The sequence below is a fragment of the Microcaecilia unicolor genome, chromosome 14 (genome assembly GCF_901765095.1).
Source record: "Microcaecilia unicolor chromosome 14, aMicUni1.1, whole genome shotgun sequence".
NCBI lineage: Eukaryota > Metazoa > Chordata > Amphibia > Gymnophiona > Siphonopidae > Microcaecilia > Microcaecilia unicolor.
The window spans coordinates 36,950,776-36,972,182 of NC_044044.1; the positions used below are offsets into that span (position 1 = coordinate 36,950,776).

The 21,407-nt window shown below is 43.1% G+C and overlaps 1 protein-coding gene across 1 annotated transcript; it reads left to right on the forward strand.

Annotated features, from left to right (window-relative positions):
- Positions 1-3,605: 3,605 nt before the first annotated feature.
- On the forward strand, positions 3,606-12,210 carry LOC115458023 (putative mediator of RNA polymerase II transcription subunit 26). The gene is made up of 3 exons (XM_030187788.1): positions 3,606-3,710; positions 7,703-7,862; positions 10,237-12,210. Exons 2-3 carry the CDS (start codon positions 7,725-7,727, stop codon positions 12,124-12,126), a joined length of 2,028 nt encoding a protein of 675 aa, XP_030043648.1. The 5' UTR covers positions 3,606-3,710; positions 7,703-7,724; the 3' UTR covers positions 12,127-12,210.
- Positions 12,211-21,407: the final 9,197 nt, after the last annotated feature.

Sequence of the window (21,407 nt, forward strand, 5' to 3'; positions counted from 1 at the left end):
AGTAAAAATTGGCCGCATTCTATGAGAGCCTAAATATTGTTGATGGTCGTTATGAGGTCTTTTCCTCCCTATTTTTGGAAATCACTGGTTGTTCCTGTATTTCCATATTATATACACCATTGTTCATTTCAGATAGCTCTATTTTTTGCATGGTATTAATGATCTTTGTTTTAAAATGAATCGGAGAAAAGTTTTCTTCACTCAACGTGTAATTAAACTCTGGAATTCGTTGCCAGAGAATGTGGTAAAGGCGGTTAGCTTAGCGGAGTTTAAAAAAGGTTTGGACGGCTTCCTAAAGGAAAAGTCCATAGACCGTTATTAAATGGACTTCGGGAAAATCCACTATTTCTGGGATAAGCAGTATAAAATGTTTTGTACATTTTGGGGATCTTGCCGGGTATTTGTGACCTGGATTGGCCACTGTTGGAAACAGGATGCTGGGCTCGATGGACCTTTGGTCTTTCCCAGTATGGCAACACTTATATACTTATGTAGAGTCTATCACTCCACATATAATCGAAATCGATTAGTTGCTGTCCAATATAAAAGTTCAGAGTAATACAACTTATCTTCCGTGGCTTTCTCTAGTGGTTTTTTGCTGTCCTAATTTGACGGGGTAGCGGTCTGGTACTGTCACCAGATATCGGTGGCACCTGGAGTAGAGAGGTGTGGTAGCCGTGTTGGTCCACTTTTAAAGGTAATCAATAGAAATAGAACAAAATAAACATCTTATTTTCTTTTCCATGTTTTATTTCTATTGGTGGTACCTGGGTAAGTCTTGGCTTCGCACCGAAGAACGGCATGGCGGTCAGAACAGATATTCGGCAGCCCCTCTCCAGTGGACTGCTAAATATCTGTTCTGACTGCCACGCTGTTCTTCGGTGCGAAGCCAAGACTTACCCAGGTACCACCAAGATTACCTGCTCTTGGCATGGTCAGCGGGGTTTAAGCAGAAATGAGCCTTTCCTGCCCAGAACATTGTTCTCCATGTAGACAACCAACTTAGTGTAAGGCAGTGGCTAAAGGGAGTAAACAGAATGAATGCTAATAAACAGAGACTGTAATAATGTCTACAAATCAATTTGAGCCACTCCTGGGTGCTTTCTCCAGTGAAATGCCCTAACACCTTGCATTGTACACCTCAGTGTGCTCTTTCTGACTTGCACGGTTGTAAATCCCTTCTCTTTCCTATTTTTTCTTGTCCAAATGTAGCAAATCCTTCAGATGTTGTGGTCTACTGAAAAACCAGGATTTCTGACAAAAGACCAGGTCACGTCAGACTGTGAGATTAGACCTTTCACTTGTTCAGATTCCAACTGTATTAGCAGATTTATCCACCCAGGGTCATTTGCATTCCATTTACTACACCTATTGCCAAATTAAGTACAAAAATGCAGGGTAAACCTGTAATTACTTCACTTGTAATAGATGGCTGCAGTTTGCCAAGAATGTGTGGAAATGGCAGGAGTGATGGTTCATTCTCTCCCGCACCCTCTCTCTTTCCCATTGTGCATTTTCTACATCCCTCTCTCACAGCTCTGTGTCTGCACATCCCGTCTCTCTTATAGACGGAGAGTGTCTGTTTACTGCTGTAAAGGGGTCATTTTATCTAACAGACACATCAGAAGCGGAGCCAGGTTGACGGCGCGGGGGGGAGCGAGAGCGGATTTCTGCCGGCGCACATTTTCAATGCAACACATTGAGAAAAAAATAGGCGCCGGAGCTGGCAGAACTCCGTTTGGGGGAGCGGCCGCTCCCCTGGCACCCCCCCTGGCTACGCCACTGAGACACATATGTATTACAAAATGTCAGCACAGGAGCAGGCCAGAATTGTGCACATCTCAGCAAGTATAACATTATCTTCGGGAACAAAAGTCTATTAAACCAGTTCAAGACATGAAAGATGCAACTGAACAAACTCCATGGAAAGGCCAACAAGGATCAGATAAAACTCAAACAGATCAACCTCAACAAAATTCTTCTTCCAGCCAGGAATCATGGCCAAAAAATACAACGAAAAGAAGATCCAGTCAGACAAGGTCTGAATAAGGAAGTGTGACTAGAACGCAGTCATGTAACACTTACACCAGCTCAGGAGCTGAAGTGGCACACACGTGTGTGTTTTATAACATATATGTGAACTTTGTAGCTCCATCCAATACTCCTCCTCCCCTAATCACCCTACACCAGATCATAGCCGGGGGAGGGGCCATTGGCCTCCTCACCTTTGGCTCGGGCCCCTTCTGTTTTAATTGCTGGCGGGGATGCCAAGTCCTGCCAGCCGAAGAGATCTCCTCCTCCAGTCCTGCCTTTGCTGTTAGAGCAGCACTTAAGTCAGCAGGGCGCACTTCGGCCTTCGATGCCCAGATCCCTTTTGCACGCTCAGTTCAGCGACTGCCGACGTTGGCGGCTGAAGAGCGCTGCTGCTCTGGCAGTACAGGCAGGACTCATGGAGGAGATCTCTTCGGCTTATTTCTGTCTCAATGTTGCAGCGGTGGTAGCAAGGGGGGGAGGGAGTGAAAGAATACTTGCCCCCCCCCAAAAAAAAAATGCATTTCTGGCTATACACCTGCCCCCAATCACATAGCGCTGACTTGAACACGCAGAGTAATTTTAGGTGGCAGTTATAAAATCAGGAGTGGCCTAGTGGTTAGTGCAGTGGACTTTGATCCTGAGTTCGATTCCCACTGCAGCTCCTTGTGACTGGGGAAGTCACTTAATTCTCTATTGCCCCAGGTACAAATAAGTACTTGTATATACTATGTAAACCACTTTGAATGTAGTTGTAAAAAACACAGAAAGGCAGTATATATCAAGTCCCATTTCCCTTTCCTGTCTCCATTCACCCTGCGACTTTGTTCCCTACATCTGCTGTGTGCCACTGTGGGGCTCTCTATGATAAGTATTGCTATACTGGGACAGACCGAAAGGACCATCAAGTCCAGTATCCTGTTTCCAACAGTGGTCAATCCAGGTCACAAGTACCTGGCAAGATCCCAAAAAAGTACAATACATTTTTTGCTGCTTATCCTAGAAATAAACAGTGCATTTTCCCCCAAGTCCATTTTAATAACGGTCTATGGACTTTTCCTTTAGGAAGCCATCCAAACCTTTTTTAAACCCCGCTAAGCTAACTGCTTTTAATACATTCTCTGGCAACAAATTCCAGAGTTTAATTAAATGTTGAGTGAACAAATATTTTCTCCAATTTGTTTTAAATTTACTACTTTGTAGCTTCATTGCATGCCCCTAGTCCTAGTATTTTTGGAAAGAGTAAACAACAGTTCCACAAGTTAATTTTTCAATACTATCAGTACTGTGGGATAAATACCATCCGGTCCAGGAGATTGAATGCACACAAATTCTCCAAAATGAACATCAGGAGAAAAATTTCAGGCTGAATGGGACCTATTTCAGAGTTTCCTGTGCTGGTGTCACAGCAGTAGAATGTGTCCTATACTGCCCAGTGCTGGCCATGGGTGTGACTGGGTCTGCCCTAGGAGGCAGGTTCCCGGTGACACAGAAAGAGGTGGCTGCACCTTTGACTGAAACTGGTTTGGGCAGGGAAGACAATTAGGAGGATAATAACAGAAGGGAGTCTCCAGTGCAGAAAGTGGGAGAGAGATGTGTATAAAAGGTGCCTGATGTCAGGGCACTGCAGCCATCCATCCTGCCCGCTACACTTTTGCTGCTTCTCTCTGGGGATATAGGTAAGTCCTACATTATTTATAATTATTTCCTTTCAGATACTTAAGAACTGACACCTTGTTAAAGGGTGAAATAGTCAGTATTCTCAATGGAGAAGGGTAGACAGTGGAGTGCCACAGGGGTCTATGCAGGGACCACTGCTTATTAACATATTTATAAATGATCTAGAGATGGGAGTAACTACTGAGGTAATTAAATTTGCTGAAGACACAAAGTTATTAAAAGTTGTTAAATCGCAAGAGGATTGTGAAAAATTACAAGAGGACCTTACGAGACTGGGAGACTGGGCATCTAAATGGCAGATGACGTTTCATGTGAGCAAGTGCAAAGTGATGCATGTGGGAAAGAGGAACCCAAATTATAACTACATCATGCAAGGTTCCACGTTAGGAATCACGGACCAAGAAAGGGATCTGGGTGTCATGATACATTGAAACCCTCTGCTCAGTGTGCGGCGGCAGCTAAGAAAGCAAATAAAATGTTAGGATGTTGTAATGCCTTTGAATTGCTTCATGGTGCGACCGCACCTTGAATAGTGTGAAATTCTGGTCACCACATCTCAAAAAAGATATAGTGGAATTAGAAAAGGTACAGAGAAGGGCGACGAAAATGATAAAGGGGATGGGACGACTTCCCTATGAGGAAAGGCTAAAGCAGCTAGGGCTCTTCAGCTTGGAGAAAAGGCGGCTGAGGGGAGATATGTTAGAGGTCTATAAAATAATGAGTGGAGTTGAACGGGTAGACGTGAATCGATTGTTTAGTCTTTCCAAAAATACTAGGACAGGACTAGGGAACATGGAAAGAAGCTACAAAGTAGTAAACTTAAAATGAATTGGAGAAAATATTTCTTTACTCACTGAGTAATTAAACTTTGGAATTTGTTGCCAAAAACAACTGCAAAGGTCTAAAATACAAATTAATGCACGACATCAAACTTTACCTACTTGAGCACACAGTTATGGAACGCATTGCCGCGCAACCTAAAAACGATTTACGAACTAACAAACTTTCGCAAACTGCTCAAGACCCATCTCTTCAACAAGGCATACAACAAAGATCAACCAATGTGAACACACACAACTACTCCACATATATTCTGAACTATCTCACAATTCCTGATTGTTATACCATGATTTTGTTTTGTTAATTTCATATTGCCAAAGATCCCTCTTTGACAATAAATGTCTGTCTTCTAGCATCTTTCCACTATTCAAAATGTATTGTAAGCCACATTGAGCCTGCAAAGAGGTGGGATAATGTGGGATACAAATGCAATAAATAAATAAATAAAGTGGACTTGGGGAAAATCCACTGCTTATGATAAGCAGCATAAAATATATTGTACTGTTTTTGGATCTTGGCAGGTACTTGTGACCTGGATTGGCCACCATTGGAAACAGGATACTGGGCTTGATGGTCCTTCGGTCCGTCCCAGTATAGCAACGCTTATGTTCTTTCATGACTATTTCCCACTGCAATATGTTATATGTTTATTTTAAATCTGGTTCTGTGCTACTACTAAATGTCATATGTTTTATTTAAATAAAATGAGCTGAAGGCCCTAATTCTGTTCCCATCAGAAGTGGGTCTGGCCAGAAAGAAGGGATTATCTCCTCCAGAGCTGCAAATGTGTAGCTTCCATGGGGGGGGGGGGGGGGGGTGGAAGCTTGTACTGTAGGTAGGTAGGGGTTCTGTGAGTGAAACTTTGAGAAGGAGGCTTGCAATTCTGCAGAGAGAGAGAGAGAGAGAGAAGGGGAACCTTGCAGTAATCTGAATTTGCACTGCTACTGCCCCTGGTGTAGCGTTATCATTTCAGACTGCTGCCTGTGCGGGTATCACTCAAGGTGATTGGTGTGGTCCTTCACTTATCAATCGCTGCCTGTGCCTCTCGTTCATGCCACAGGATCAGTATGTGTGTGTGTGTGTGTGTGTGTGTGTATATATATATAAACACACACACATATATATATGTATATATCTCTCAAGTGATACCTTTTTTTTGGATGAAACACATTTTTGACTTGTTTTTGAGAGCTAATTCCCATTTCCATGGGTCAGAACAGAATGAACAAAACATGACATTACGAGGAAATACAAATGAATCCTACAAACATCTCCTCTGCTAATCTGGAGGAGAAAGGCATGTAGGGGTGGGGGTGGGGGGAAGAGGGGTGCAGGTAGGTTGATGGGGGATGACATCATGGCTCCCTGTTTAGTGAGAGTTAACTCTTGCCACTTAATGGGATGTAAAGAGCACAAGTTGAGCACCGGCAGGTGAGAGAGTGCAACTAAGAAGTGACACTTTAGAATACGAGACAGCTCCTGCAAGACTTCATTATAAAGCCTACAGGGTCCTCCTTGGCATTCTACAATGTTTAAGGTGGAGAACCAGCTCTCTAGCTCACAGGTCCAGCTCTACATAGTGGATCCTCTTCTACTTCTATCCCTCTGCCTGTCGGCGTACCTCAGGGTTCTGTTCTTGGTCCCCTCCTCTTTTCTATCTACTCTTCTTCCCTTGGTTCATTAATCTCATCCCATGGCTTTTCCTACCATCTCTATGCTGATGACTCCCAAATCTACCTTTCTACCCCTGATATCTCACCTTGCATTCAAACCAAAGTTTCAGCGTGCTTGTCTGACATTGCTGTCTGGATGTCTCAACGCCACCTGAAATTAAACATGACCAAAACTGAGCTTCTCATTTTCCCCCCCCAAATCCACCTCCCTGCTCTCCCCGTTTTCTATTTCTGTTGATGGCTGTCTTATTCTCCCTGTCTCCTCAGCTCGAAACCTTGGTGTCATCTTTGACTCTCTCTCCTTCTCTACTCATATCCAGCAGATCGCCAAGACCTGTCGTTTCTTTCTTTACAACATCCGTAAAATCCGCCCCTTTCTTTCTGAGCACTCTACCAAAACCCTCATCCACACCCTTGTCACCTCTCGCTTAGACTACTGCAATCTGCTTCTTGCTGGCCTCCCACTTAGTCACCTCTCCCCTCTCCAGTCGGTTCAAAACTCTGCTGCCCGTCTCATCTTCCGCCAGGGTCGCTTTACTCATACTACCCCTCTCCTTAAGACCCTTCACTGGCTCCCTATCCGTTTTCGCATCCTGTTCAAACTTCTTCTACTAACCTATAAATGTACTCACTCTGCTGCTCCCCAGTATCTCTCCACACTTGTCCTTCCCTACACCCCTTCCCGTGCACTCCGCTCCATGGATAAATCCTTCTTATCTGTTTCCTTCTCCACTACTGCCAACTCCAGACTTCGCTCCTTCTGTCTTGCTGCACCCTACGCCTGGAATAAACTTCCTGAGCCCCTACGTCTTGCCCCATCCTTGGCCACCTTTAAATCTAGACTGAAAGCCCACCTCTTTAACATTGCTTTTGACTCGTAACCACTCGCCTCCACCTACCCTCCTCTCCTCTTTCCTCTACACATTAATTGATTTGCTTGCTTTATTATTATTGTCTATTAGATTGTAAGCTCTTTGAGCAGGGACTGTCTTTCTTCTATGTTTGTGCAGCGCTGCGTATGCTTTGTAGCGCTAAATAAAAGCTAAATAGTAGTAGTAGTAGTAGTAGATCTGGCAGAGTAAGCTTGTTTGCCATCGAGCAATCTCCTTGTCCTTTATAATGTCCCGATTAACTGTCAGGCAGGACTAGGCAGCCGCCTGCAGCTTCAGAGTAGAGGTGGCAGCATAGGGTAGTTGCAGTCAGAGCATGGCAAGAGTTCAGACAGTCCCAGGAACCTACACACACATCCATTTATCTATCTCTGTGTGAGAATATGAAAAGTTTGATCTCCATTTATGCATTTTTACAGAATTGATTGGGGGGAGGGGGTGCGCAGGAGCACCTGATACCCTTGCAGTGGTTCTGAGCATCCTGTACATAGACATGTAGAGCAGAGGTCCAGTCACTCAGTGCCACCCTTTCTGCTCCCAGACCTTAAAGTCAGAGTGATTAACATGTGCGATTTTTCATCCCTGCAGAGCTGACAGAAAGGCCTGAAGGATGCCGTTTCTCATCAGCGCCATCCAGGACATTATCGAGGTTTACCTCAGCTATGCCCACCGGGAGTGCAACCTCCAGAAACTGAACAAGGAGGAGCTGAAGTCACTGATTCAGAATGAGTTTGCAGATGTGATCAAGGTAACTGTGGATCCCTGACAATAGAGAAAAAGCTTATAAGATGCAAATCACATCCTACTTCAGTTCATAAGTTCTCTGCCCCTCTGCATGGCACTTGAGGCATTCGTGTAAACATTCTCACTGGTTCAAGAATATGCATAAACTGAGAAACATATGGATATCTGAGTTTGCAGGGGCCGCATGTAAGTGTCTGGGCTTACAGGGGACTCGTGTGTGTGTCTGAACTTGCAGAGGACACGTTTGTGTGTGTTTTCACGGTGAAATGAATATTGAGAAACATAGGCAGATAAAGACCATGTGGCCTATCCAGTCAGCCCATCCAAGCCATCCACTCTCCCTGTCACTCCCTGAGAGATCCTATGGACTTGTCCCAAGCTCTCTTGAATTCAGATGCTGTTTTCATCTCCCCCACTTTCACCAGGAGGCCATTCCACAAATTCATCACCCTTTCTGTGAAGACGTATTTCCTCAGGTTACTTCTGAGTCTGTCCCCTCATCCTATGCCCCCTCGTTCCAGAGCGTCCTTTCAAGTGAAAGAGACTCGTCTCTTGTGCATTTATGCCGCATAGGTATTTAAATGTCTCTATTATATCTCCCCTCTCCCACCTTTCTTCCAAAGTATATATATAGACATCTTTAACTCTGTCCCCATATGCTTTATGACAAATATCATTGACCATTTTAGTAGCTGCCCTCTGGACCAACTTTTGAAAGTGCATCTTCAGAATTGTACACAATATTCTAAATGAGGTCTCACCAGAGTCTTATAGAGAGGCATTATCACCTCTTTTTTTTTCCTGCTGGCCATTCCTCTCCCTACGCACCCAAGCATCCTTCTACCTTTCGCTGGCGCCTTTTCTACCTGTTTGGTCACCTTAAGATCATCACATGCGATCACACCCAAGTCCTGCTCCTCTTTCGTGCAAAAAAGATCTTCAACCCCTAAATTGTACCATTCTCTCAGGTCTTTGCAGCCCAAATGCATGACCCTGCATTTTATAACATAAAATCTAAGCTGCCAAATTCCAAACCATTCTTCCAGCTTCACTAAGTCGCTAAATCCTTCCTCCTGTTATCCACACCATCAGGGGTGTCTACCCTATTGCAGATTTTGGTATCATCTGCAAACAGGCAAACCTTACCAGACAGCTCTTTGGCAATATTGCTTACAAAAGAACTGAACCTTGTGGCACTCCACTGGTAACATCCTTTTCCTCAGAATGAGCTTCATTTACCTCTTCCCACTGGCGCCTACTCAACCAATTTGTAACCCAGTCAGTCACTTTAGGGCCCAAACCAAGGGCACTCAACTTATTTGTCGTAAAGCGATGTGGTCACTATGTTAGTCTACTTTTAAAAGTAATAAATAGAAATAAAACAAAACATAGAAAAGAAAATAAGATGATACTTTTTATTACCTGGACTAACTTAATACATTTTTTGATTAAATTTCGACGAAGATTACCCTTCTTCTTCAGATCAGAAATAAGCAAATGTTGACGAATATCAGTACATATAAGTGAAACACAAAAGAATTCCAATGACAGTCTCACAGGAAGATTAGTCATGGATGCAAAGGCTTTGCTAAAATCTAAATACACCACATCTAGCACTCTCCCTTGATCCAACTCTTTGGTCACCCAGTCAAAGAAATTAATCAGATTTGTCTGACAAGACCTGCCTCTAGTGAAATCTTGTTGCCTTGGGTGCTGTAATCCATTGGATTCCAGAAACTTTGCTATTTCCTGTTTTAAAAATGCTTCCACAGAAGTCAGACTTACCGGCCTGTAGTTCCCAACCTCTTCCTTACTTCTGGCTTTTGTGGAGAGGGACCACATCTGCTCTTCTCCAGTCCTCCGGGACCACTCCTGACACAAGAGAAGCATTGAAAAGGCCAGCCAGTGGAGCTGCCAGAACGTCCCTAAGTTCCTTCAGTACCCTCGGATGTCCCTTCGCTTTGTCCACCTTTAGTTTAGCCAGCTCCTCACAAACACAGTCCTTTGACAATTGTTCAGGGACTACCACCCCTCCATTCCTATTTGTGTTTGTCTTCTGTAGTCCTGCTCCCGGCTCTTCAGCTGTGAACACAGAACAGAAATATTTGTTAAGCAATTTCACCTTATGTTTATCAGCTTCTACATATTTCTCCCCTTCACCTTTGAGTCTCATGTACTAAACATATAGTTTGGAATATTTAAGTTAAATGTTATAAGACCATTCAGTGTCCCTCCCTTTCCAAGACAAGTAAGAGGCAAATTGTATGAACAGAGTATAATGACAGAAACTATATGTGATTCTGAGACTGAGCAAAAGTTAGATAAGCTATGAAAGTGACGTCAGTATAGACTTATATTATAATTTTTTTTTAATACAGAACCCAAATGATCCCCAGACTGCAGTGACTGTGATGAAAACCCTGGATGACAACAGGGATGGAGAAGTTGATTTTGAAGAGTTTATGGATCTAATGTCTAAAGTGTCCAAAGCTTACTATAAGACTTTTCACAAGGATCAATCACAAAACACTTGTCGACAGCAACCAACAAAGCCTGGACAGCAAAAAGAACCGTTCACTGAGCAAAAAGATCATTTCAGACAGGATACAACACCTCAGAAACCAACTCAACAAGGTGAATGTAAACAAACAGATTCACTGGAACAGAACGTGCCTCAACACCAGTATAAAGATGATACACCATCAAAACAAGATTATCTTCACCAACAAGATCCAATTAAACCAGGTCAAGATAAGAAAGATCCAATTCAACAAACTCCATGGAAAGACCAACAAGGATCAAATAAAACTCAAGTAGATCAATCTCAACAAAGTTCTTCCCACCAGGAATCATGGCAAAAAAACCAACAAAAACAAGATCCAGTCAGACAACAAGGTCTGAGTAACGAAGACTCACCAAAAGAATATCAGCAAAAACAAGATCCATCACAACAACAAGGGTTTGATAAACAAGCCACATCTCAACAAAAATGGTCATCTCAGAAAGATTCATGGCAGGAAAAACATCCCACTGATAATGATGAAAAGCATCAACAGCAACCCCAGCCACAACACCCATCATATCAAAAAGATAGCAAACAAAATCAAACTCAAGACAATAATAACTCAAATTTAGCACAAGAAAGGCAAACACAGCACCAACAATCACAATACTCTGTTCGTCAACAAGAGGGGCAGAAATCAGATCTATCTCAACAACAAGGGATTGATAATCAAGCCACATCTCAACAAAAATGGTCATCTCAGAAAGATTCATGGCAGGAAAAACATCCCACTGATAATGATGAAAAGCATCAACAGCAACCCCAGCCACAACACCCATCATATCAAAAAGATAGCAAACAAAATCAAACTCAAGACAATAATAACTCAAATTTAGCACAAGAAAGGCAAACACAGCACCAACAATCACAATACTCTGTTCGTCAACAAGAGGGGCAGAAATCAGATCTATCTCAACAACAAGGGATTGATAATCAAGCCACATCTCAACAAAAATGGTCATCTCAGAAAGATTCATGGCAGGAAAAATACCCCACTGATAAATCAGGTTTACCTAATGATGAAAAGCTGAAACAGCAACACCAGCCACAACACCCATCATATCAAAAAGATAACCAAACTCAAGACAATAATAAATCAGATCTAGCACAAGAAAGGCAACCACAGCACCAACAACCACAGTACCCTGTTCGTCAACAAGATGGGCAGAAATCAGATCTATCTCAACAACAAGGGTTTGATAAACAAACTACATCTCAGCAACAACAATCATCTCAACAACAATGGTCATCTCAACAATGTTCATGGCAGGAAAAGAAATACTCCAATGATGAACAAGATTTATCAAATGATGAAAAGCAGCAACAGCAACACCAGCCACAACACCCATCATATCAAAAAGATAGCAAACAAAATCAAACTCAAGACAATAACAACTCAAATTTAGCTCAAGAAAGGCAACCACAGCACCAACAACCACAGTACCCTGTTCGTCAACAAGATGGGCAGAAATCAGATCTATCTCAACAACAAGGGTTTGATAAACAAACTACATCTCAGCAACAACAATCATCTCAACAACAATGGTCATCTCAACAATGTTCATGGCAGGAAAAGAAATACTCCAATGATGAACAAGATTTATCAAATGATGAAAAGCAGCAACAGCAACACCAGCCACAACACCCATCATATCAAAAGATAGCAAACAAAATCAAACTCAAGACAATAACAACTCAAATTTAGCTCAAGAAAGGCAACCACAGCACCAACAACCACAGTACCCTGTTCGTCAACAAGATGGGCAGAAATCAGATCTATCTCAACAACAAGGGTTTGATAAACAAACTACATCTCAGCAACAACGATCATCTCAACAACAATGGTCATCTCAGCAAGGTTCATGGCAGGAAAAGAAATACTCCAATGATGAACAAGATTTATCTAATGATGAAAAGCAGCAACAGCAACACCAGCCACAACACCCATCATATCAAAAAGATAGCAAACAAAATCAAACTCAAGACAATAATAACTCAAATTTAGCGCAAGAAAGGCAAACACAGCACCAACAATCACAATACCCTGTTCGTCAACAAGGTGGACAGAAACCAGATTCATCTCAAGGAGAGCATCAAGAATACCATTACCAATACCCACAATGTCAACAAAATCCACCTCAGAAAGAGCAATACCCATCCAAGTATAAACAAGATCCAGGTCAAGAAAAGGAGCAGCAACACCAATCCCAGAATCCTTCACATCAATCAGACAAATATAAACAAGAGAATCAAGAACGGGGACAGAAATACCAACCGTCTTATTCCTCATGTCAGTCAGACAAGGGTAAACAAGATCCATCTCATGACCAGAAGGAACAGCCGTACCAAACCCAGTATCCTCCACATCAACAAGATCTTCCAGAAAGGGAACAGCAATATCAATCCTCTTATCCTTCTCGTCAGCCACAGAAGAATAAACAAGACCCATCTGATGACCAGAAGGAACAGCCATACCAAACCCAGTATCCTCCACGTCAACAAGATCTTCCAGAAAGGGAACAGCAATACCAATCCTCTTATCCTTCACATCAGCCAGACAAGGGTAAACTAGATCAATCTCATGACCAGAAGGAACAGTCGTACCAAACCCAGTATCCTCCACGTCAACGAGATCTTCCAGAAAGGGAACAGCAATACCAATCCTCTTATCCTTCACATCAGCCAGACAAGGGTAAACAAGATCCATCTCATGGCCAGAAGGAACAGCCGTACCAAACCCAGTATCCTCCACGTCAACAAGATCTTCCAGAAAGGGAACAGCAATACCAATCCTCTTATCCTTCACGTCAGCCAGACAAGGGTAAACTAGATCAATCTCATGACCAGAAGGAACAGTCGTACCAAACCCAGTATCCTCCACGTCAACGAGATCTTCCAGAAAGGGAACAGCAATACCAATCCTCTTATCCTTCACGTCAGCCAGACAAGGGTAAACAAGATCCATCTCATGACCAGAAGGAACAGCCATACCAAACCCAGTATCCTCCACGTCAAGAAGATCTTCCAGATAGGGAACAGCAATATCAATCCTCTTATCCTTCACGTCAGCCAGACAAGGGTAAACAAGATCCATCTCATGACCAGAAGGAACAGCCATACCAAACCCAGTATCCTTCACGTCAACAAGACAAATATAAGCAAGATCCACCTCAAGAAAAAGAACAGCAAGTCCAGTCCCAGCATGATCAACATCAACAAGAGAAGCAAAAGCAAGGCCCTGGTGAACAAGCTCATCATAGCCCAAATCTACCTCAAACAGAACAGGGTCTAGGGCAGCAGGAAGAATCTGATTCTGTACAGCATCATGATCAACCCCAACATCGACATCAGCAAATCCATTACCAGTATCAGTACCAGTACCTCTGGTCACCAAACCAGCGCAGATTCCCATGGCAAAAATAATTAATTATAAAGCAGGTGTCACTCAGGATTTAGCATAAGCAACAAGGCTCAAAAAGGTCACCTAGTATATTATAAACAGAACCCAGAGGTTTAATACTTCAATTAAATGACACAAAACTTTAACTAACCCAGAATTAAAGTGAATTAATGTATTAAACCAGCATCAAAAACAGGAATAGAAAGAAATACAAATGTGTTATCAATGTCTTTGTAGTGTGTAGTCATGGTTTGTCTCAATAAAGCAATTCATGAAAATGCTTCAAGTGCTTGGTTCATCTATTGTCTTATAGACAAGTGCGTCATTTCTCCCCTTTGTACCTGGCTGTTTTTCAGGTAGTGGCAGAATTTGGTTGTAGGACAATGTCTACTACAGGAATGAGTCAGCTGCTTCCTTCCCAAATTATCACTCATATCAACACCTACAACAAACACAGAATATAGTGGCCAAACATGATATCTCACTGTTGTATACAAAATCAAGAGTGTTTACTAATGTCCAGCAAAAGATTGTGTTTCCCAAACTGAAGGGCGTTATTACTTGTAAGGGATGGCTTGTTTTCAGAAAATGTGGCTTTTTCTTCCAATTTCTGTTGATTTTTTTGGTTCAATTCACATTCGCTTTAATAAAAAAAGGCATTGTGCATTAGAACATTTTAATGCAAGTAAGTCAATTGCAGGTATTCTGTACGTGCACAAGTGACCCTGAACTGTGGCTGCTGAGTTATAGAATTACCTTCTAGAAGTACATCAAGTTCGCAAAGTAACTTAAGAGCAAACGGCAACCAGCGAAAGGTGAGGATTTAGACAAGACTTGGTTCAACAGCCAGGGTTTCACCCCTGCCTTGAATTTCTTATATGAATTTGCTTGTCTAAGTTTGGACGGGTATGAGTCCCAAAGGATTGGGGCAACCCAACTAAACACAGTACTGTGTGATGTATCCGATCGCAGGTTAGATGCCAAAGGTTTGATCAGATAGGTTATCAATACAGAATGTTGTGGACAGTAAGAGACAAGGGAAGACAATAAATAAATTAGGATATCTGATTAGAAAGAACAGTGATCCATCATCAATCCTACTGCAAACAGGAAGCCAAGTGTTGATCAAATAATATAGGTGTTACATGACCAGACCTCTTAGCATTGCGTAACAGTTTAACAATAGTATTTTGTATCAACTGTAAACTCTTAAGTTGACAGTTGGGAACTTCTACCAACACTGACTTACAATAATCCAATCTATTAGCCACCCAAGCATGAATCAAAGGTTTCAAGGCTCTGAGATCCAGATATGGTTTCAATGACCTGATCCGCTGCAGATTTAAGAAACAATTTTCAACTAATACGGAAATGTAAGACTCAAATGCCATCCATTACAACCCCCCGAACATATATTGTGCCTGGAGTCATGCATATTCAGATTCCTTTCAAGACTCCAGGACAAAAACAGGGAGGGTAATGTGTCCTGGAAATCCACATTGGCTCAGATATCCAAGGATTAATGACCATTTTATGTAAGACAATCCAAGATACAAGTGGGCCCAATATTTAAATTGCCTTTCTGGGGCTAAGCAGCCATTTTCAGCAGAAGGTTAACTGGATAGTGTTGCTGCAAATGCCTGGTTTGCACCCAAGCCGAAACGGGCTATTTTGAGGGTATTCTGTGGGTGAAGCTGGCATTTAACTGGCTAAGATATTTGCATAAAATGAAGTCCTAGCTTTCTGAGGTTCTTCATAGCCAATTAAGTGCCAAATATTGCACGGGAGAGGTTAGGCAAACAAAATACGCTATTTTTCAGATGTTACATTATGTTATGTTGTTATGTTATGTTATGTTATGTTAAGGTGGTTAGCTTAGCAGAGTTTAAGAAAGGTTTGGACGGCTTCCGGAAGGAAAAGGCCATAGAATGTTATTAAAGGAACGTAGGGAAAAATCCACTATTCTTGGGACAAGCAGTACAAAATGCTTTGCTCCGTGGATCTTGTCGGTTGATTTGACCTGGATTGGCCACTGCCGGAGACAGGGTGCTGGGCTAGATGGACCTTTGGTCTGTCCCAGTGTGGCGATGCAGATCTCCGCCCCTCCCCAATAAACTGGGCTCTCCGGAGGGTCCGGAGCCCCATCTCCACAGTCACGTAGGCGTCTGCCTAGTGCAGTTGCAGTCCCAAGTGCAATGTACTGCTTTGTCTTTGGTTCCTTCCTCCTTCTTAATCAGTCCGTTCAGTCTAGAGGCGGAATCCAATTAGTAATAATGGGTAAAAAGCAAAGGGTTAAACATCAGTCTACTCATCACTCTTTAAAGCACAGTCCACAGCAAAACCCCAAAGTTCATAACAAACCCAAATCCGCACAGGCGTCCCCCAGCATCTCCGTTCCAACACCAATCAGAGACCCTGGCCATCGGTTTGTGGTCTGTACAGAGCAGAGCTCAGAGTCCTCTTGTAGGCAGAACCATTTTACTGCTTCCAACTGAAGTTCATTTATAGACGGAACACTTTGCATGCACTTATATCTTCAACTCTATTCCTCCACCCCTCCCCCTGAGAATTAGTAGAGGCTGAAGGGACCCCCTCCCATACATTTACCAGCACTATCTCCTGGTATCCTCCCACATGTGTCCAGGCTGAGCTTTCTATCAGGTTCTTTTCTCCCTTCCCAGAAACCTTATCCCCTCCTGCACCAAGCCAGAAAGCAAGGCTGCTAGGAGCCCTTTCAATTGTTGCCCTTTCACCTTGGCCAGAGCCGAGACATCCATAGGTTCCTGATCCAATGCTGTCTCCTGAGGAATCCCCTGTCCTCCCTCTAAGGGCTGCCAGTTCATGGGTTCCTCCCTCTGCCTCTCCCCCAGCTGCATGATACCCTCCTGATTAGACCTCCCGGACCAATCACCCTCCCCTCTCTCAGGAACCTGGGGATTGTAGTGCTGAACATGCCTCCTGGCCGGGTCAGGTGCTCTATCTGGGGCCTGCTGGGAACTGTAGACCTCCTGCATCTCAGAGGAAGGGGAAGGACTGCTCTCTCTACAAGGGGAGGCCAATCTATGCTGGGGCCTCTGGGAACTGTAGTCTCCTGGGGCTGCTGGACAAGTTTTCTTTCCCTGGCCCTTTTTCCTACAGACTTTCCATCCCCCTCTCCGTGGCTCCTCACAGCAACTACCACGAATGGTTCATTCTGGATTACAAAAGATTAAGAATAACCAGAAAATTAATTTATATCAGCTAGATATTCCATAACTAACAGTCACATCAAATACTCAGTAAATAGGAAATGTCTTAAGTGCTTTTCTAAAAAGATAAGATAATTTGTCAAGACCCAAATCTGCAAGGACAGCATATTCCATACAAGCTCTGGAACTCTTTGCTGGAGGATGTGGCAACAGCGGTTAGCGTATCTGCGTTTAAAAAAAAGATTTGGACAAGTTCCTGGAGGAAAAGTCCATAGTCTGCTATTGAGACAGACATGGGAAGCAACTGCTTGCCCTGGGATTGGTAGCATGGAATATTGCTACTCTGAGATTCTGAATGGAATCTTGTCACTCTTTAGGATTCCAGAATCTTACTATTCTTTGGGGTTCAACATGGAATGTTGCCACGATTTGGGTTTCTGCCAGGTACTTGTGACCTGGCTTGGCCACTGTTTGGAAAACAGGATACTGGGCTAGGTGGATCATTGGTCTGACCCAGTATGGCTACTCTTATGTTCTTATGCTGAGGCTGATTGATAGTAAAGCTGCCTTTAGTTACCTAATTGAAAGAAAACATAACAACATCAGATTTCAGGTTCCAATGTCCTTCATCATGGCCTCCTCACTGGAAGTCTGCTCCAAATTTCCACCTCTTATAGGGCGGTGGACCCCTCCCCTAAGTACCACCCTAGGACCAGATAGGAGAGTTGGTCTTATTGATGGGCCTAGAGGGTCTGTCTTACAGTACAGGTGATTACTCTCACAGATAACTAGAATAAGAACATTAGAACATGAGCGTTGCCATACTGGGACAGACTGAAGGTCCATGAAGCCGAGAAACCTGTTTCCAGCAGTGACCAATCCAGGTCACAAGTACCTGGCAAGATCCCAAAGCAGTACAATAGATTTTATGTTGCTTATCCTAGAAATAAGCAGTGGATTTCCCTCTGATGATTAGGAGTATTTAAATGTGAATACTGTAGTTCTGAGACTAATGTTGGAGAAGTAGTTGACGACCAATGATAAAAACATATCCCGAAGGAAGGTCCTTCTCTAACCAATGGGTTAATATTATCTGTGTGAGGCACACAGCAACTTCTCCAGATAAATGAGTTTCGGATAAAAAAAATCTGTCCTCACGCTGATGCGTCTTCCAGCTTATCTGCCTGTCACCTGCTCTTTCACACCCTCCAGAAGCCGCCACCTTAGGCAACCATCTACTTTGCCTAATGGTTAACCTAGTCCTGCACCCATTCCTGGAGGATTTCAAAGGCACCCAACACTCTCTTTGTGAAAAGATATTTCATATTGCTCCTGAACTTTAAAATACAGACTTTAGCTAACTCCATCTTTCATTGTTGAAGCCTGTTGCTAAGACCTGGGAATGTGTGTGTAGTCAGCAAAAAGCTTTGCAATACAAAAGCCTAACCAAGGACGACTGCCAGCCAGTGAGCAAAGGATTCCTGAGCTGACATAAGGGCTGGGGAAGCAGAGAGCAAGGACATGCTGCTGTGACAATGTACTTCTCGGTCACAAACGCAATGCAAGGCTCTGGTTCTCTAAAACAGTATCGGAAAGTCCCAGGCCTATTATTCCGGAGTTAGTGGCGACTTTGCACCCCAGAAAACCGGCTGTTGACCTGAAAGCTTCACCTATATAAGCACACAACTATGAAATGCATTACCAAACGTCCTGAAATCAATACATGACATAACAATCTTTCGAAAATCACTAAAAATCAATTTATTCAAGAAGGCATACCATAACGATCCAACCTAAACACTCGAATCATGCAACACAACGAAACTTGTTACCAAACCAGGACACTTAAATTCTCTTCTTAACCACTTAATTCACTCTATAACTCATGTACTTTGAATCAATTACCACTCTGCATTTCCCATACTGGAAGTGGCGTCCGCTACCAAGGTACTATGTAAGCCACATTGAGCCTGCAAATAGGTGGGGAAATGTGGGATATAAATGCAACAAATAAATGAAACACTGACCTCATAGTTAAAGTGTGCTTCACTGTGGTGTCAGTAGGACAATATTGTGGTCCCTAGTGTCATAGCATTGGAAAGAAATAGGCTGTTGTTAGTAATATGTAATTTATCCTTAAAATCGAGTGTGGTACCGGAAGATTGGAGGGTGGCCAATGTAACGCTGATTTTTAAAAATATAGACTGGTGAGCCCGACGTTGGTGCCGGGCAAAATGGCAGAGACTATTATAAAGAATAAAATTACAGAGTATATTCAAAAGCATGGACTAATGAGACAAAGCCAACATGGATTTAGTGAAGGGAAATCTTGCCTCACCAATCTACTACATTTCTTTGAAGGGGTGAACAAACATGTGGATAAAGGGGAGCCGGTTGATATTGTGTAAAGCTGGTGGTTGGGAGGTGGGGATAGTGCTGGGCAGACTTATACGGTCTGTGCCAGAGCCGGTGGTGGGAGGCGGGGCTGGTTGAGAGGCGGGGATAGTGCTGGGCAGACTTATATGGTCTGTGCCCTGAAAAAGACAGGTACAAATCAAGGTAAGGTATACACAAAAAATGGCACATGTGAATTTATCTTGTTGGGCAGACTGGGTGGACCGTACAGGTCTTTTTCTGCCGTCATCTACTATGTTACTATGTGCATCTGGATTTTCATAAGGCTTTTGACAAAGTGAGGACGTTATAATGCCTTTGTATCGGTCCATGGTGCGACCTCACCTTGAATATTGTGTTCAATTCTGGTTGCCGCATCTCAAAAAAGATATAGTGGAATTAGAAAAGGTACAGAGAAAGTCTCAGAGATGCCTATTATTTCTAATTTTTCATTTAGTGCAATATATTCTAACTTTCCCATCGTATTTCTTAGGCTTCTGGCATTTGCATATAGACATTTCAAAGTATGTTTGCTGTTCCTATTTACATCTTGCTCAGCAGTTGACAGTGATAATTTGAAATTGTTTGTCTGCTTTTTTTTTTAAAAGATACCTGCTTACTATGGTCTCTATTGCAACCTTGCTATTGGGATACCCTATCTTAAGTACATAAGTAATGCCACACTGGGAAAAGACCAAGGGTCCATTGAGCCCAGCATCCTGTCCACGACAGCGGCCAATCCAGGCCAAGGGCACCTGGCAAGCTTCCCTGTTTTGGTGATATCTTTGAAAGATACCTTGTTCTGAACCATGCACATTTGAAGGACTGTTAGCCTTCCCCCAGTTTCTAGTTTAAAAGCTGCTCTATCTCCTTTTTTAAATGCTGATGCCAACAGCCTAGTCCCACTCTGGTTAAGGTGGAGCCCATCATTCCGGAATAGGCTACCCCTTCCCCTTTGCCCAGTTCCTTAGAAATCTAAAAACCTCCTCCCTGCACCATTGCCTCATCCACACATTGAGATTCCAGAGCTCTGCCTGTCTCTTGGCCCTTGCAAGTGGAAAGGCGAGCACTTCTGAAAATGCTACCCTAGAGGTTCTGGATTTGAGCTTTCCACCTAAGAGTCTAAATTTAGCTTGCAGAACCTCGCTCCCACATTTTCCTATGTCATTGGTACCCATGTGTACCAAGATAGCCGGCTCCTCCCCTATCTAGATGATGCTTGAGGCCCACCACCTTCGCATCAGGCATGCAAGTGACCAGACGATCCTCATGTCCACCAGCCACCCAGCTATCTACATGCCTAATAATCAAATCAGCAACTACAACAGCCATCCTAACCTGTCCCTCCTGGGCAGAAGCTCCTGGAGACACATCCTCAGTATGAGATGATATTGCATCCCCTGGTGGACTGGTCCTGGCTACAGGATTACTTCCAGCTTCACTAGGGTGATGTTCTCCATTTAGAGAACCTCCCTCCTCCAAGGCAGCACAGGGGCTGCCAGACTGGAGGTGGGATTTCTCTACAACGTCCCTGTAGGTCTCCTCTATGTACCTCTCTGTTTCCCTCAGCTCCTCCAAGTCTGCTACTCTAGCCTCAAGAGAATGGACTTGTTCTCTGAGAGCTAGAAGCTCTTTGCATCAAGCACACACCTATAACCTCTCACCATCTGGGAGATAATCATACATGTGACACTCAATGCAAAAGACTGGATAGCACCCCTCTTGCTGCTGGACTACTGTCTGCATCTTAATATAATAGAGTTGTTTAATTAAAACTTCTTTATGGTACCAGGGATATCAGATTAATATAAAGAGCCTTAAGATTATATGGTATAATGTGTAATTTATTTAGTTAGTGTTTGCTTCTCAGAAACTAATTAAATGTAACTAAAACTAATGAAAACTCCCCTCTTGTTGTCCTAATTAGAATAAAATGAAGAGTTGAGCAAGGGGTGGGTAGGAGCTGGGGAGGGGATTGGAATGAAGACTGAACTAGGCCCTGTG